This window comes from Hyaena hyaena, unplaced genomic scaffold, assembly GCF_003009895.1.
Source record: "Hyaena hyaena isolate Hyena2069 unplaced genomic scaffold, ASM300989v1 scaffold_30, whole genome shotgun sequence".
NCBI lineage: Eukaryota > Metazoa > Chordata > Mammalia > Carnivora > Hyaenidae > Hyaena > Hyaena hyaena.
The window spans coordinates 1,638,777-1,657,437 of record NW_024080662.1 but is presented as its reverse complement, the minus strand read 5'-3'; the positions used below and the strand labels follow the sequence as shown (position 1 = coordinate 1,657,437).

Below are 18,661 nucleotides of genomic sequence, written 5' to 3'. Positions count from 1 at the left end.
GTGAGCGTCCTTGTCTTCGCCACGAAACCGGGCTAAGTGTCCCCCAGCAGAGGCGAGGCCGACGTGGGCTCCGCGCCACCACGCGGGCCGAAGGCGCGCACATTTGCTCCCAGGCTGAATCTGACAACTCACTCGGTGCGCTCGGGGATCAGGGGACCGCGGAACGCAGCTGGGAAGTGGCGCACGCGGGGCACACGCCCGCGGCTCGGGAAACCCGGGCAAACTCCGCTGGAGAGCTCCGAGGGCCCGGCCCAGCGTGCTCGGCGCCCGCGGCCCCTCTAGACCGCTGGAGACCCCTGCACCGCCCCCTTCCGTCCCCCCAACGCGAAAGTCGGCCCAGCCCGCCGCCTACCATCCAAGTCCTCGTCGTCCTCCGACTCGCTCTCCGCCTTCGCGTCGGTGACCAGGCCAAGGCCGGGCTCCAGAGCTTGGGAGCCGGAAGGAGGGGCAGCGAGCGGGCTGGCGGCTTGCAAGCGGGCCTCGCGCAGGCGGGTGAAGTAGTTCACCGCGAAGTCAACGAGGTCGGGCGGCTGCTGCCGCAGCACCTCCACGGTGTAGCCCTGCAGCAGCTCTGTGAGCCCCGGCGGGATCTGGATGTGGCTCATGCCGGCGGCGGCCGCGAGGACAGGCGGGTCCGGGCCGCCGGCAGCCACTGGCTCCACGCTCCTTCACGCCGGCCTCTCGCCTGGCGCCCGCGAGGTCTCCTCCCGAGCGACCCGGCTCCGGCCTTCTTCGCGCCGCGCCGCCCTTCGGCCGGGTGTGCGTCTCTGAGCCGCACGACCCTACGCTACTACGGCTGGCCTGGCGCCGCCGCCGCTGTCAGTGGGTAGCCGCCGCTGCCGCGGGGACCCACGAGCGGGCAGGCGGGACGGGCGGGGCCGGAGCCCGGGTTGTGACGCACGCGGCCGCGGGCGTGCGCGTCCCCGCCGCCCGTAGGCCCTCAGTGCGCGTGCGCTGCTGGGCGGCCCGCTGGCACTAAGCAGTCCGAGGTCGAGGATGAGGCGCGGGAATGAGCGGTCTGCCCGCCAAAGGGAGTCGTCAGTGACTTCCACCTAGTCCCATAGACCTTTCATGTGCTGTTTCGGAGACTCGTGTTTGCTGACACCTGGTAGGCTCCTGGGACATATCCTACAGCCAGATAGCTAGACGCAGGCACATAAATTAAAACCACAGTGTGGTTCCAGTTGTGGTGGAGAGCAAGAGGGCCCACTTCAGGGGGTGCAGTTCAAGCTGACTCGGAGCCTGGTAAAAAGTTAGGACAACCCTGGCCACTGGGTGGAATGGTGGCATGACCATAGGATCCTCAGAAGTCTGGCAGGAGGTCTGTGAAATGTCAAACGTGGAAGGTCTTGTAGATAGCAGGAGTTTCAGTGATATAGTAATTTGGGACCCACAGCAGAGAAATAAGCCTGAAGAGTCACTAAGCCAAACATATGCCCCAAGAAACTGGAATAAGGCCCAGAGCAGGAACAACCTCTGTGTCTGTTCCTCCTCTCGAGCATTCCCACCAGGATTTCCAGAACTAGGCCTGCATGCCTCTTTTCCCACACTCCACCCTGGACTCACATTGATGGTGTTATCCTTTGCCCCTACTAAGGAGGGGGCATAGGTGAATTGGAGAGGCTAGGCTATTTCCCAAGTTGCCCCCTTCACCTACACCAGATTGGAAGGGAATAGAAAAAGGTGACTGTCCTGGGTCACAGTGCTGACAAAAGGCCAGTGGGCATAGGACAGAGTCCTGCCTCTTCTTGCTGGGCCTAGCGAGAAAGTGACTAGCTATCGGCTTGGGAACCTCAAAGGCATTTAGGATGGTTAAGCTCCACCTGGTAATTACCCAGTATTAATTAAAATCAGCACTAAGACCTCTCATATTGGCTTGGCACACACCCAGGAGCTCAATGCTGCTGGGAACTGAGCTTCTGGTAATAGGAGCAACCGATCCCTGCTGGTACAGAAGCCACCCACGCTCTAGGCCAGGTAAGTCTGTGATTCCAAACAGCAGTGTCTCCCTGGTCAAGTTCCTTGACCTCTAGAAAGAGTCTTGGACCATCTACTTTGTGAGAAATAGTGTTCATCTTTTTAAAAACATTTTTTAAAATGTTTTATTTATTTCTGAGAGAGAGAGAGAGAGAGACAGTGTGAGCAAGGGAGGGTCAGAGAGAGAGGGAGACACAGAATCCGAAACAGGCTCCAGGCTCTGAGCTGGCTGTCAGCACAGAGCCCGATGCGGGGGTTGAACCCACGAACCGTGAGATCATGACCTGAGCCAAAGTCAGAGGCTTAACCGACTGAGCCACCCAGGCGCCCCAAGGGATAGTGTTCAACTTGTTTCCTGCTGGTCCTTACTACAAACTCTTTAGAGAAGATTTACTGAATGAATGAATGAATGAATGAATGAATGAATTAACTTGCTGTTTCCACACAGCAAGTAAAGCCAGTAAAACTGTTCTCCTGACCCCTGCATCAGAACTAGGATACTTTTAGGGGCGCCTGGGTGGCTTAGTCGGTTAAGAGTCCAACTTTCGCTTAGGTCATGATCTCGCGGTTCGTGGCTTCGAGCCCCGCGTCGGGCTCTGTGCTGACTGCCAGCTCAGAGCCTGGAACCTGTTTCAGAGTCTGTGACTTCCTCTCTCTCTGACCCTCCCCTGTTCACGCTGTCTCTCTCGCTCTCTCAGAAATAAATAAAACATTAAAAAAAAAAAAAAAACTAGGATACTTTTTTCAAAGCTGTGTTTCTGAATAGTGCACTAGGCAGTACAGATAGGCAGAAAGAGGCTAAAGGAACAGGGTTCCCCAACTCTTCTCTGCTCTTGAGTAGACCGACCCCTCACCCTTCCAAGTTTTCCAAGAGTCAGCACATACCCAGAAAACCTGGTTGTGACTCCTACTCCACCACATCTGGGATCTGCCTGCTTCAAACAGGCCTACAACCAACCCTTTGGAAAGCAAATTCACAACTCCACTCCCTAGTTTGCTCATTCTTTATGTTTTATATGTTTTAAAGGGGGACAGGTGCCTGTACAGTTAGGACTCTGACCTCAATTACAAAATAAGATAGAGGAAGGCTACTCCAGAACTAATGACAGAGCTGGGTGTGGACAGGTTCTCCCAGTTACACCAAGGAACCTCCATCAGCCTCTGCCAGGAGCAGGCCAGTTTGCTCTCAGATGCTCCACAGCTTGCCCATCTAGCCAGCAAACAGGACATTCAAAGGGCATCTTTGGAGCTGGAAGGAATGAGAGCCACAGAAAGCAGGTACCCCATAGCTGTTCTAGACCAGCCTGAGAGTAAGGAAGGACAGCGAGCCAGCCTCAAGGCCCTATTTGGCTCCCCTCCCCTAATACCTGGCCCAAGAGCAGGGATCCATCTCTGCACTTTCCAGGAAGCCCTTCTATAGTAAGTGGAGTCCCAAGAGCCTTTCATGAATGCCTAGTTGAGCTGGCCAAAGAAGAGTACCCTAGAACAAGAAAGACTACTAGGGGCCCTGAATCCCACATCTTCTACCCTTACCCTCCTAGGGCTGTCTTTACTCAAGCTTGTCCAGCTGCACCATTGGAGGTTACTGTGGCAACCAGACCTACAGGCAGCCAGTAACCAGGAAACAGCTGCCAACAGTAAGTGATAGTAGGTGAAAAGGCCAAAAACAGAGCCCCTCAAAAGCAAGAGAAATAAAGAGACTGTGGTAGAGGAGGCCCCAGAATGCTGAGAGGTGCTCAGCTCCAAGCCAGACCCAGAAGTCACTATCCAGCAGGCAGTCAAATCTTGCACAGAATGCCACACCACCAACCACAGGCAGACATGAACACAATGATTTTACAACTATGGATGCACAGTAATACAGGTGGGGCACATGGTTAGCCCGATAGCAGTGGGTCTGGTGAAAATGAACATAGGCAGGGCACCAACTACTATGTCCAACAAAACGGTGGATTTCATGTACTCTTGAATAAACTCACAGCCCTGGGATCAAGACCCGAGCTGAGATCAAGAGTTGGATGCGTTGGATGTGTAACTGAGCCACCCAGGTGCCCCCATAGGTTTAGTATTTTAAAGGATTTTTTTCTTTTTCCAGGAAAGAAGGAAACACCCAAACTCCCCCAGACTCCTCTGGAAGGTTGCTCTTAGCCCAGACCTCCTAGCTTATATTCCCCTGCCCTTTGATACCTTCTGCCTACTGGGGTTGGAGGAGGAGGCAACCACAGCTCCCTCTTCTATGCCCAAAGGGAATCCTGAAGCCACTCCATTCCCCTACTTGTCTCCTGGGACCCATTGGTCACCTGATCACCTCTGCACACCAGCCCCTCTAGTCCAGTCTTCCCAGCTCATTTAGTATCTACCACCACCAGTTTCTGTTTTGCCTTAGAAGTATTTATGATCTTCATTGACAGGAATAATTGGGGAAATGGACAATGTTTTCTCAGCCATCACCCAAACTGTCCTTCAGCCTTATAATGCCTTGCTTATGGGGCCACTGCCTTTGGTCCAAAAAGTCTGGTCTATTTTAACAAGCATCCATGCCTCAGAGACCAGTTAATTCCCAGGCCACCTGTTTCTGCACCTGTGAGCCACCACCTCCCCAGGACACTGTGTCCCCAGAAAGTGTCAGTCTCAGGGCAAGGACTAAACCTAGAAAGCAAGGGAGAGCCTGGCTGGAGAGCCACAGGCCTACATGCTCACCAGAGCAGAGAAAGCAGAAAAGAGAACCCTCAGGGAACATCTGGCCATGGGGCTTTCCCAGTGCCTGTGGGGACTCTGTGTGCTACCCGTGGCCTGACTTACAGGTCAGATGCCTGGGCTTTGACACTGTGGCACAGACAGGCCTCCTGGAGCTTAGGTCAAGCAGCCCAGACAGCCTCTGATAGCATCACAAGCGTTTCTTCAGGCCTATGGACACCCAGACCTCACTCTATTACCTGTACTCTATTATCAATTTGCCAATAATCTTGGCAGATCAGTTTGCCCTGTCTGAGCAGTGGCTTCCACATCTGAATGTGGGGGTAAAAATCATTGCCCACTAAACATTGAGTTACATGGTGATAAAGAAATAAGAATGAACCAATGAAAAGGTTAGAAAGGGCATGGGGGTTCCAGCCTCAAAAGAACTGTAGGGAAAGAATTATGGGTTGAGAAGTTCTGACCTTACAGCAGTATAAATGGCATTACTGTTGCTTTTTTTTTTTTTTTTTCTAGAGAGAGAGAGCGCAAGTAGGGGAGAGGGGCAGAGAGAGAGAAACTTAAGCAGGCTCCATCCTCAGGGCAGAGCCCAACGCAGGGCTCGATTCCACAATCCTGGGATCAACAGTTGGACACTCATCCAACTAAGCCACCCAAATGCCCCACTACTGTTGCTTCTAATAGGCTTGTTGCAACATCCCACCATCTGCCTCTCACCTTTGACCCATTTATACTCTGCTTTGTGCCTGGGTGAGGCTGTTATCACCAGTTGGTTGTTTTAACACTTGCGACTCACTTCCACTTAAGAATGTCTGTGACAGTCAAAGAAATTGCTGAGGAGGGCCCCAACCTCTCCCCCAACCTACCCCCATCCGGGAGAGAAAAGATATATCAGGAACAGGTGGCATTTCAAAGTGCATCATAAAAAAGGAAGTGCCAGTCAGGAGGGAGTTACTCACCATCTGCTCTGCTCCCTTCACAAATATGCCTCCTGGGGCTTCCCTACTTGACTTAACATCTACTGAACAACCAAAGGAGTAAAAGAATCTCCCCCACTAACGTCAAGGAACCAAAACATTCCATTTTAAAATGGAAGCTGTTTCAAAGGGCAAATTATCATCAACAGACGAATGGATCAAGAAGATGTGGTTTATCTATACCATGGAATACTATATGGCAATGAGAAACAATGAAATCTGGCCATGTGTAGCAACATGGATGGACCTTGAGGGTGTTATGCTGAGCGAAATAAGTCAGGCAGAGAAGGACAAATACCATATGTTTGCACGTATAGGAGGATTAGGAGGAACTTGACGGAGGACCAAGGGGGAGAAGAAGGGCGGAAATGGTGGGGGAAAGGGAGAGAGGCAAACCATGAGAGACTCTTGAATGCTGACAAAAACTGAGGACTGATGGATGTGGGGGGGAGGGGGGGATGGGCATGAAGGAGGGCACTTTGGGGATGAGCACTGAGTGTTATGTAAAAACTAATTTGACAATAAACTGTTTGTAAAAAAAAAAAAAAAAAAAAAAAAAAAAAACAAAGGGCAAATTATCCAGAAGCACAGACTGTAAAAGTGATCCTGAGCCATGGGAATGACTGTCACTTGGCTGGAACATAAATACACTCACAAGGGCTTCCAGGCAAAGGCCAAGGTTGCAGAACTGTCTCAAGGACAGGGTGCTCCTGAGAAGAGCTTCAGGAAACACATATGTGATCATTTCCAAACGAGTGAGAGATTAAAGACATCCTGCAAAACGGGGCAGGTTTAACACTGAATTAATCTTCCTAAGCAGAGGGGGCACAATTTTCATCTATAAACAATGTTTTTGTTTTGTTTTATTTTGTTTTGTTTTTTACCATAATTCCTATCTGGTCATCCAAAATATCTTCCCTGGAAGAAAGTGTCCTTCCTTAAACCCTAAATCTTCAGCTTCCTGCCCAACTTGCCACACCCCCATCTGGGAGTGGGTCCCTGCCTCCTCACCCCTTTATGCAGAGTGACGGCTCTAAAATCAAAGTCCAAGGATCTCTGTGTAGCTGCAGTAAGGTGGGAAGTGCCAGGAGAACTGTAATTGTGACTGCCAGATGGGACAATGCCAGAGAAGCCCAGCTCCTGTCACCTCACCATCCACCAGACAAGGACAAACTAATTTGTCTCCTTCACCTCCTCTGGATGCACCTAGGCATCAATTTGCCTAATTAGCAAAGCCTGTCTGGTGACATCAGATCACAGTGACCCCAAAACCCATAAGAAAAGTCAGATTGCTTTTGGCTTTTAGAGCAATCAACTCTCTGTTAGCTCAGACACCCATGTAGCTGAGGGCAGAGAGATAAAAGAATGAAGAGAAAGGCTGCAGGCTTGTACTGAGGACTATAGAACAGTTAGCAATCAAGTCACCTGGTCCCCCCACACACCCTTCCCCATCAAGCAGCTGCTGCTGGGACATCAGGGAAGGCTAGACTAGCCAAAACCTCTTTCTCTTTCTCCTGCTGAAGCCCCTGCCTGAAGCCACCAATGACAGATACCAGATCCGTTACAGCCTCCACCAAGGCTATAGCCTACCTGTTGAAATGACCCAAATCAAACGAAAACCTCACACAGTGCAAAAATTAGAAACAATATTTATTGTTTCCTGTTAAAAGAGGGTGCTCTCATGAGAAAAAAAGTGTGCAAAAACGGTCTTTCCTGCACCCTAGCCTTTGTAACTTATCTCAGCAGGGCTCAGACTGTCAATTCCAAACCCTCCTCACTCTGTAGGAGGGAAAGCTCTCCATCTACTCCTGGGAAATTGGGCTACTGTAGTTTAAGTTTTGATTATGTGCATGCATTTTTTAAAAAAAAATCAACCTGTTAACAGGCTATTTGCCCCTAGGCATATTTGCTCAGTTCACTTGGACAGAGAGATGTGGGCCTCAAGTCCACATCCCCACATGTAGGCCAGGATTAGATGATACCCTGGAAATCTGGTGTGTGTTTCTGGGTAAGGACTGAAGAACACACAGGCTCCTGGTCAGCTGGTTGAAAACATGCATAGTGCCTCCAGTGAGACGCTGAGATTCCCCTCTTTGTCGAGTAGTATTTTGGGTGTAATAGGGCTTGTAGTCAACCAGTAGACAGCTCTCTGACCACAGGTGGTATCTGATCTAGAAACTACTAACTCCACCTCCAAATCCTCTTGAGAGCCCTTAAATTGACAAGAGTAAATTCAAGTTTCAAAGTGGCACACCAAGTTATACCAGGTAGAGGATGTCATTAAGGCAATAGTCTCAAGTCCATGCACAGAGCTCTGATCCCACCATTCCCCTCCCTTTGCCCTTCAGGACTGCCTAGTCCTGCCCACTGTTCCTTCCTCGATGATAGCTTCCATCATCCAGAAGCCTCGAGCAGCCTTCAGTCTTACAAGTTGGGGGTGGCCCAGTTAAGGAACTTCATGGCAACTTCAAAGCCAAGGAAACAGGCCTGAGAAGGGATTGGAAGAAAGAGAAAAACCAGCAGGCATTGTGACTATCATAGAGACCACAGGTGACCCTGTCAGGACCAGAATCACTCCCCAACTTCATCAGAACCCTCCCTAACTTCACTCACACCCCAGATCAGGGAATCAAGCTGTGCTTTTTCATTCCTGAGAGGGAAAGAAAATCCCTGTCTCATAACTGCCCACTTCTGATGGCCAAGTCAGGAAATCAAAGCCCCTCCCCTCAGAGAATCCCAAAGAAAAACCTTCCTGAAGCTTTAGGAAAGGAAACAAATAAGGAGGCTCTGGGTAAGGGTAGGATTTGGGGAAACTGAGCTCCCAGTCTAATCCTAGGAGCAAGCAAAAGTCAAGCCACCTAGAATTTAGACCCTGCTCTAAGCCCCGAAGGGAAAGTACAGCCTCTGTCTGCCACTCACCGCATTGGCTGGAAAGGCTCGGATCATCACTGCATTGAACCCCTTATACAAGGATGTGATTCCTTCATCCCGGATCAGCTCTCTCAGCACATCTCTGAAACCATTAGGATATTTTCCTGGAGGTGCTGTGGGTGGAATCCAACTGTTAAGGCTTTAGGAAGCTGCCTGACCTAACCATGGTGACCCACATGGGGACAATTTTGTAGTCAAGTCTTCCTACAGGGTCACAGCATAAGAAGACACCTTGCAGGTCATCTGGGACAAGTCCACAGACAACACAATTCACCGTGGGAGAAACAGATACACTGTCTGGATTACTGATGCTGAGGGAGTAGAGAAGAATGAAGAATGAAATAGTCCTGCTCATGGCAAGGCAGGAGAGTTGATTTGACTGCTTACCTCACTTATTTTGTGTTCTGGCCAACAGGAAGTGAGTCTAGGGTTCCTAGAACACAAATGACTACAAGGAAAATGGTGATCAGACAGATGCTGGGTGCTGCTGTGGAGAGTGAGTATCTTTAGGGCCCTAAGAGCTCTGCACCCTAGGGGCAGCCAGTGCTAGAACCCACTCCATCCCATCTACCCCAGTACCCTCCACTAACCAGTCTGGAAGCGGGACTTGAGCACGTCCGGGGGGATAGCCACAGCCCAGTTGAAGATTCCAGCGATGCCCCCAGCCACCAGGATCCGAGGCACGCTGATTTCACTGACACTGCAGAATACCAACCACAGCCCCAGTCAGACAAAGGCTGTGAGAGTGGCATTCAGACCATCCCTCCTATGGCAGATGGGGCAGTTACAGAGAGGGAGAAATTGGCCAGAGGGAGGAGGTCCAAGGCCAGGGCTCCTGTGACATAGCAGCTGCCACTCCTTGGAGGAGGTTTCATAAACTTGTTTTATATACTTGCTCCAGTAGGTAAGGTACAGAGTTTGCAGTGTTAGATGCGTCTCAGCAGCAAGGAGAATTAAGTGGACATGGAGCTGGGAGCAAGTCCCACTCTGCTGTCAAACCGTCCATTCACAATAAAGAGCAACCAACCCATGACCAAGCAAAGTGGGTTCTAAGTTCTTCTGTTCTCCTTACCTCTTTCCCTCTGGAGTGAGGATATTTTTCAGCCATTCATATGTCATGAAATACATCCCACTGGCTGGAACATCTGTTAGTAGCAAGAAAGAGGTGAATTAAACGATATAAAATCTTCACAGGTTTCTTGAATTTAGAAGAGTCAGGCTTGGCACTGGCCCCTTCGAGGCTTCCTGGGAAGTTCCTCAGCAATACTTCCTATCTGCAGTAATCCCTGTGCAGTAATTAGATGATGCTTTGGGGCAGGCACTGGTGTAAGTGTGCATAAATATGCATGACATTTTATCTTTGAAATTCTGAGTGGTCCCCACTGACATGCCCATTCCAAGTTACAAGCACTGCTAGCCTCTGAGCTTCCTCTAAGCTATCATGTCAGGATATGGGGTGGGGGGGTCTGTGTCTGCCTTTCCTACTGCCACCCCAGCAGAACATGCCTTTTAAAGCCATAGAGAGCCCCAGTGTCCTTAAAGTCACTCCTCCCTCTCACCCCTCCAGTGACGATTTCTGTCTACTTGCTAGTCCCCTATATCTGCCACTGTCTTGACCATCCTTGAGGGCCAGCCTGCCAGAAGGGTGTTAGTTCCCACCCCCCATCCTCATTTGTGTCCGTGCTGGCTGGGGTGAAATGTCCTAAAACCAGGGCAAACCATGCCAGCCTTGTCAGAGGTGTGGCTTGCATACGGCCAAGGCTAATCTGGGAATCCAGGTTAAGACCCTTTGTGGCAAATACACCTCAGATGAGCCCCCAACCAAGGTGACCTCAGGTGGAGAAGCTAAAATGTTACCTCGCATGAGGGTGAGAACTGTCCCTTTATAGATGCCTCGGATCCCAGACTCCTGATATAGCTTCTTTGCACAGTCCAAGGCCCCAGTGTACTTGGTTTGCCCCGAAGAAGCCTGAATCTGAGAGGGAGGGAAAAGTCATCAAAGTCAGCAGCAAGAAACATCAAAGTCAACAGACTCAGCATGTTACAGAAGATTACAAGGTGAGTGTGGAAGTGGTTATTAGGTATTAGACCAATGAAACATTTCACTGTCAAACTGAGTTATTTGGAAAATTGAATATTAGTGGAAGTCACTAGGAAATAAAGCTAAATGGAAATATCACAAAGTATGCATACACTGACAAGAAAAAAAAAATCAACAGAGGAATTGGAAAGTCAGTGGAAGAACTCTCTCAAATGCAAGAGCATTCCCAATAAATCTAGTTAGAAAGTCTAGAAAGGAGGAGACAAATACTTCAGTCATTCACTTATTCCTTCAACAAATATCCATTGAACACAAAATGGTGTTCTAAGCCCTCACTGATCAGGAAGCTTGGTTAAGGAAAGGCGAACAGGAAATAATATTCAGAGTTCTAAGTGCCAGGACAGAAGTCTTGTGCAAAGCCAGGGGAAGGCCAAGGAGAGGCTTCCATCCCAGCCTCAGGGATCTAGGGCCTAAGAGTCAAGAGCATGAGAAAGGCAGGCCAGGGTAATCCCCGAAAAGATCTGAGAGAAAGATCCCCATGCAAGATCCACAGGAAGTAAAGAGCCAAAGGGAATCGACACACAGAGGCATCAACCAAAGAATAATTAAAGCTGGAGAGCCCAGCTTTAACAGTTTGAAACACTTACAAAATAAACATAGGAGTCCAATAACTTTCTTTTTCTTTTTTTATGTTTATTTACTTTTGAGAAGGAGAGAGAGTTTGTGCCTGTGAGTGTGAGCGAGCAAGGGAGGGGCAGAGAGAGAGGGGGACATAGGATCCGAAGCAGGCTCCAATGTAGGGCTCGAACTCACGAACCATGAGATCATGACCTGACCCAAAGTCAGACACTCAAGCGACACGTATCCCAAGTCCATTAATTTTCTTACACACCGGCAATAACGAGTTGAAAACAATGGAAAATAATTCCATTCAAAATAGGAATAAAGGGGCACTAGGGTGATGTAGTCAGTTAAGTGTTGAACTCTTGACTCAGGTCATGATCCCAGGATCATAGGATCAAGCCCCACAATGGGTTCTGTACTGAACATGGAACGTGATTAAGATTCTCTCTCTTCCTCCCGCATCCCTCCTCTCGTTGCCCCTTCCCCTTCTCTTGTGCACACGTTCTCTTTCTCTCTCAAAAATAATAAAATAAGGGGTGCCTGGGTGGCTCAGTTGGTTGGGCATTCGACACCAGCTCAGGTCATGATCTCCTGGTTTGTGGGTTTGAGCCCTGCATCAGGCTCAGTGCTGACAGCTCAGAGCCTGGAGCCTGCTTTGGATTCTATGTCTTCCTCTCTCTGCCCCTGTCCCACTTATGTTCTGTCTCTCTCTCTCAAAAATAAACATTTAAAATATTTTTTTAAAAAATAATAAAATAGCAATAAAATATATGTACATCAAGCAGTAATAGGATTTGCATAAATAAAACTGTAAAAAATCTCTGGGGGACATAAGAGAAGAAGTGAATAAAAAGTCATAATTCTGGTTAGGAAAGGTTTTATTAGATAGACATCAATTTTTTAAAAAATAATAAATTTAAAACAATGTCAATCAAGTCATCAATGGCTTTTTAAAATATAACTCTCCCAGGAGCGCCTGGGTGGCTCAGTTGGTTAAGCGTCCAACTTCAGCTCAGGTCATGATCTCACAGTTCATGGGTTCGAGCCCCACGTTGGGCTCAATGCTAACAGCTAGCTCAGAGCCTGGAGCCTGCTTCTGATTCTGTGTCTTCCTCTCTCTCTGACCCTCCCCTGCTCATTCTGCCTCTCTCTCTCTCTCTCAGAAATAAATATTTAATTTTTTAAAAATAAAATATAACTCCCCCAAATGATCTGGGCACATGTAGACCTGGAATGTCTGAGGAATAGCAAGGAGACTCATGTGAACAGAGGACACTGGAGCTGACTCACAGTGACCTTGGGGGGGCTGAAGAGGATTGGAATGGAATTGGCATATTACTATCAGAATCTTCTCACCGTTCAGTGATGAAGGTTACTTGGTGATGAATGTGATTGCAAACGGAGAGATGAGAATGGATAGACTTGGGATATGTCAACAGATGGGATATATACAGTGAGAAGGAGAGGAACCTAGCATGACTCCTTCAGAGCTGAACAACTAGAAGGATAGTGTTGCCACAACTGAGTTGCAGAAGGTTGTAGGTGGAGCAGTTATTGGGGAACACGAGGAGTTCATTCTTGCACACGGTGACTCTGAGGTGCCTGTTAGCATCCAAAGGGAATGTCAGATAAACTAGTCTGGAGTTGAGGAAAAGCCTGAGTTAGAAATACAAACGAGAGAATCATCAGCATATATATGGTGTCTAAAAATCACGATATAAGAAGAAATCATCAAGGAAATGCATGTAATGGGAATCAGCTGTGTAGAGCATGAACATTAAAAAGATCAAGATGATGATGATGAATCAACAAAGGACACTGAGAAGACCAGCCAAGTAGGTCAGAGGAAAATCAGGAGAGAAGCCAAGTGAAGATAGCTCCTCAATAAGAGGAGGGAATCAGCTGAGTCAAATTCTATTGACAGATCAAGAAAGATGAGGGCCAAGAACTGAACACTGGAATTAGTGTAAAGTTCACTGGTGACCTTGACAAAACTACTTTGTTGGAATTGTGAGGTAAAAACCAGACTAAGGTGGGTTTAACAATTAGGGAAGAGGAGGGGTGCCTGGGTGGCTCAGTCGGTTAAGCGTCCGACTTCGGCTCAGGTCATGATCTCACGGTTTGTGGTTTTGAGCCCCACGTCGGGCTCTGTGCTGACAGCCAGCTCAGAGCCTGAAGGCTGCTTCTGATTCCGTGTCTCCGTCTCTCTCTGGCCCTCCCCTGCTCACACAGTCTCTCTCTCACTCTCTCTCAGAAATAAATAAAACCTTAAAAAAATAAATTAATTAAAAAAAATTTTTTTTAAATTAATAAAAAGACAATTAGGGAAGAGGAGTTAGAGACAATGAGTAGAAAATACAAGCAAAAAAACCCAAAAGCTTTTCAAAGTGTTTTGACATAAGGGGGAGCAAAGACATGAAGCACAGAAATTCATGTGAGAAATAGAAGAGAACTTTCAATACCTTGTAATACCTTTTTTCAAGGTAAAAATACAAGCATGTTTATACTTTTACTGCTGATAACAATCCAGTGGAGTGCAAAAATTAATGTTGAAGGAAAAGAAAGAACTGTTGAAGTGAGATCTATGGATGATAAGAAGAGATAGGATCCAGAATACAAATAGGAGGTAGGATCAAGCAAAGGCATGGGCCACCATTGGTGGAAACAAGCTGGACAGCCGTTGATGTGCCAGAGGGTGGATGGAGGTGGTGGAGGGCATCTGGTGAAGTCTTCAGGTAGTTTCAGTTTTCTCAGTGAAATAGAAAACCAAGTTATGTGCTGACAGGGTGGGGATTTGAGAAGAGAGGAGAGGTATAAAATAGTCACCCAGCGGGGCAGAGGAGTGCAAGAGAAGAGTACAGATAGGGAAAGTCTCATCTAGGAGCAGAAAAGGACTTCACACACAATGGAAGAGGCCATGATGGAAAAGACTGATGGACATGGTCACTGAAAATAAACACTCCCTTAGTCAAAATCAATATACAGACTTTGTTTCTAGGAAGTACTTTTCCCTATGCTTCCTGCTAAAGTGCAACAACAAAAAAACCCCTAGACATTATTTTTACTTTATTTATTTTTTCAGCGCAGAAAAGGTGGTTTAATTAAAGCATGGGGACAGGACCCATGGGCAGAAAGAGCTGCCAAAAATCCTAGACATTATTTAAAAAAAATTTTTAATGTTTTTTATTTATTTTTGAGAGAGAAAGAGAGAGAGACAGAGTATGAGTGGGGGATGGGCAGAGACAGAGGGAGACACAGAATTCACAAAGCAGGCTACAGGCTCGAAGCTGTCAGCACAGAGCCCAACGTGGGGCTCGAACCAATGAACCACAGGATCATGACCTGAGCCAAAGTCGAACGCTTAAATGACAGAGCCACCCAGGTGCCCCTAGACGTTAATTTTGAAACAAACATGAGAAGAGTCTGAAAGTTTGGAGAAAAAGGAAGACTGGCTAGGGGACTTCGAACTTGAGGAATGACATGGTGGTGAGTTCTTTGGATTTTCTTTTTGATATATCTCAGACTTGAAGCTGAGGAAGCTGGCAATCCAGGAACCCAAACAAACATAAACCAAAAAGAAGCCTCAAGAAAAGCATGTGTTCTCTAGACAAAAGACCAGGAAAGGAACAGACTAGAAAGACAAAAATTTTTTAGGCAACAAACACTTTAGCCATTCACTATAGTAAACAGAAAACAAAAAATGGGCCTGCCTCCCATCCACACCAGCAAAGACCAAGTGGGGAGGTTATTAGACTTCCACCCTTGTAGGGCTGTAACAACATGCTGCCAGGGTGGAGTCAGAGAAGGCCAAGCAGGGAATTAGGACTTTCATCCCTGCCAGCCAGTAACCAGTGCACTCCTATCCTATGGGGTCAGTGGAGATGCTGGAACTCCCACACCCACCCAGCAGTAAAAAGAAGTGCCCCACCCTGACATGCCAACAGAGGCTGAGTGGAGAACTTATACTTCTACCTCTGCCTGGCAGTAACAAGGCAGCATCCTTCCCTTTCCTGATAGAAAACTCAGAGAAAGCAAGAAAAAAGAGAAAGTTTAAATAAGATCCACAGTTCCAACGTAACATGCAAATATCCAGGTCTCAAGTGAAAATCACTCATCATCCCCCAAACCTGGTAGATCTCAAAGTGAAAAGAAAAAGGCAAACAATAGATGACAATACCAACATAATAGAGCTGTTATTATCATCTGACAAAGAAAGATTTTGTTTCTTTGGGTTTTTTTTTTTTTTTGAGGGAGACAGAGAGAGCATGAGTGGGGGAGGGGCAGAGAGAGAGGGGGAATCCTGAGCAGTCTCTGCATGATCTGTGCAAAGCCTGATGCAAGGCTTGAACCCACAAAATCACGAATTTATAACCTGAGCCAAAATCAAGAGTCACACACTCAACCAACTGAGCCAGCCAAGCACCCCAGGAATCCAACTGTTGATCTCAGCTCAGGTCTTGACCTCAGGGTCATGAGTTCAAGCCATGCATAGGGATCCGAGGTGGGCATGTAGCCTTCTTAAAAATAATACTAATACAGGTGCCTGAGTGGCTCAGTCAGTTGGGCGTCTGACTTCGGCTCGGGTCATGACTCAGTCTGTGAGTTCGATCCCATCAAACTCTGTACTGTCAGCCCAGAGTCTGGAGCCTGCTTGGGATTCTGTGTCCCCCTCTCTCCCTGCCCCTCCCCCATTCATGCTCTGTCTCCCTCTGTCTCAAAAAAGAATAAACATTTTAAAAATTAAAATAATAATAATAGATAAATAAAAATACAACTGAAAGAGAAAAGAAAAACACAACCAAAATAAAAAGTTCAATGGATGGCTCACTCTGGAGCAGAACTGAAGCAAAAGAGAAAAAAAAATCAGTGAACTGGAAGATAAAACAATGGAAAACCCAATCTGAACAACAGAAATAAAACAGACTGAAACAGACTGAACAGAACTCAAGGACCTGTGTGATTATAACAGAACAATCTAATATTTGTGGTCTCAGGGTCCCAGGAGGAGAGGAGAAGAGGATGGGACTAAAAATGTACTTGAAGAAATAATTGCTAAGAACTTCCCAAAATGTTACCAATGTGGCAAAACATACAGATTTGGCACAAAATACATCCATGCAATGACACATCACAAATGAACTTCTGAAATCTATAGACAAAGAAAAAAAATCTTAAGAGCAGCCAGAGGAAAATGACACTTTACCTAAACAATTTGAATGACAACAGAAACCAGGATGATTGAAATAAGCGGCACATTATCTTTCAGGTGCTGAAAGAAAAGAACTGTCAACCCAGAATCCAATGTCTAGCAAAAATATCCTTCAGGAATAAAGGGGAAATCAGGCATTCTTAGACGAAGGAAAACCGAGAGAATTTGTCAGCAAGACAATCTACCCCAAGAGAATAGTGAAAGGAAGTTCTCTACATAGAAAAGAAACAATGAAAGAAGGAACCCTGAAACATCAGAGAAGGAAGAACACAGCAAGCAAAATTATGAGATAGTGATAAAAAGGCCAATTTACTAAGACAACACAGCAATTCAAAATGTGTATGTACCAAACAATGTATAGCAAAACTCATAGAACTGAAAGGAGAAACAAACAAACCCACAATTATGGTTGGAGATTTCAACTCCCTCTATCAACAAATTGGTAGAACAAAAAGACTGAAAATCACCAAGGATAAAGAACTCAATACTATCAACCAAGAGAATCTAATTGACAGTTTTAGAACACTCCACCACATGACAGCAGAATACACATTCTTTCAAGTGCCCATGGAACATAAGCCAAGACAGACCACGGTCATAAAACAAATCTCAAGAAATTTAAAAGATTTTAAATTTTTGTTTATGCTTATTTATTCATTTATTTTGAGAGAAAGAGAGAAAGAGAATCCCAAGCAGGCTCCATGCTGTAAGTGCAGAGCCCAGCATGGGGCTCAAACTCACAAACTATGAGATTATGACCTGAGCCAAAACCAAGAGTCAGACGCTTAACCGACTGAGCCACCCAGGCACACCAAAAAGGTTTTAAATAATACAGAATATGTTCTCTGATCACAATGGACTCAAAACTAGAAATCAATAAACTCTAACACTTGTAAACCAAACAATACTCTTCTAAATATTTCAAAAAGGGGGCACCTGAGTGGCTTAGTCAGTTAAGCATCTGACTTCGGCTCAGGTCACGATCTTGCAGTTTGTGGGTTGGAGCCCCATGTCAGGCTCTGTGCTGACAGCTTGGAGCCTGGAGGCTGTTTCGGATTCTGTGTCTCCCTCTACCCCTCTCTAGCTCGCACTCTGTCTCTGTCTTTCCAAAAATAAATATTTTAAAAAATAATAATAATAATTCAAAAAGGAAGTCTCAAAGGACATTAGAAAAAACACTGAATTGACTGGCAATTAACATATATCTAACTTTGGGATGCCTGGCTGCCTCAGTCAGAAAAGCAGTGAGTGCTGATCTCAGTCAGGGTTGTGGGTTTGAGTCCCATGTTGGATATAAAGATCACTTAAATAAATAAACTTATATAAATAATTATATATTATACAATATATAATATACATGTTATTCATAATATTATATATTATATATAATTATATGCCACATATAATTATATATTATAATTTTATGTTTATAATATTAAATATATATTATATATATAAGTTTGTGAGACACAGCTAAAGTGTTGCTGAAATGAAATCCTATAGCACTGACTGCATACATTAGAAAAGAGGAAAAGGCTCAAATTAACAATCTAATAAGCTCTCATCTCAAAAACCTCCCTAAGGGGCACCTGGGTGGCTAGTCAGTTAAGTGTCCGACTGTGGCTCAGGTCATGACCTCACAGTTTGTGAGTTCAAGCACTGCATTGGGCTTTCCACTGTCAGTGTAGAGCCTGCGTCACATCCTTGGTCCCCCCTCTCTCTCTGCCCCTTCCCTGCTTATGTTCTTTCAAAAATAAACATTTGAAAAACAAAAACAAAGAAAAGCAAACTAAACCTAAAACAAGCAAAAGCAAGGAAATAATAAAAGATACAAGCAGAAACCAATGAAATTGAAAATAGAAAATCAATAGGGGAAATCGGGGGGCGCCTGGGTGGCTTAGTTGGTTAAGCGTCCGACTTTCGCTTAGGTCATGATCTCGCGGTTCGTGGGTTCGGGCCCCGCGTCGGGCTCTGTGCTGACTGCCAGCTCAGAGCCTGGAGCCTGTTTTGGAGTCTGTGACTCCCTCTCTCTCTGACCCTCCCCTACTCATGCTGTCTCTCTCCTAGAAATAAATAAAAAAAACATTAAAAAAAAAAATAGGGGAAATCAGTACAACAAAAAACTATTTTCTTTTTTTTTTTAATTTTTTAAATGTTTTTACTTATTTCTGATAGAGAGAGAGAGAGAGCCAGCATGAGCAGGGG

The 18,661-nt window shown here is 46.4% G+C and overlaps 2 protein-coding genes across 2 annotated transcripts in view; both read right to left on the bottom strand.

Moving 5' to 3' along the window:
• The window catches only part of PRKAR2A (protein kinase cAMP-dependent type II regulatory subunit alpha), a 104,474-nt gene extending 103,598 nt beyond the window's left edge, over positions 1-876 (bottom strand). The window contains exon 1 of the mRNA XM_039228227.1: positions 353-876. Coding sequence (XP_039084158.1) covers positions 353-605 — 253 coding nt within the window. The 5' untranslated portion in view covers positions 606-876. The remainder of the gene's footprint in view (positions 1-352) is intronic.
• A 6,407-nt stretch (positions 877-7,283) lies between these two features.
• The window catches only part of SLC25A20 (solute carrier family 25 member 20), a 33,217-nt gene continuing 21,839 nt past the window's right edge, over positions 7,284-18,661 (bottom strand). Inside the window, exons 5-9 of the mRNA XM_039228395.1 lie at positions 10,440-10,557; positions 9,655-9,727; positions 9,173-9,282; positions 8,571-8,695; positions 7,284-8,138 (exon numbers count right to left, since the gene is read on the bottom strand). Coding sequence (XP_039084326.1) covers positions 8,076-8,138; positions 8,571-8,695; positions 9,173-9,282; positions 9,655-9,727; positions 10,440-10,557 — 489 coding nt within the window. The 3' untranslated portion in view covers positions 7,284-8,075. The remainder of the gene's footprint in view (positions 8,139-8,570; positions 8,696-9,172; positions 9,283-9,654; positions 9,728-10,439; positions 10,558-18,661) is intronic.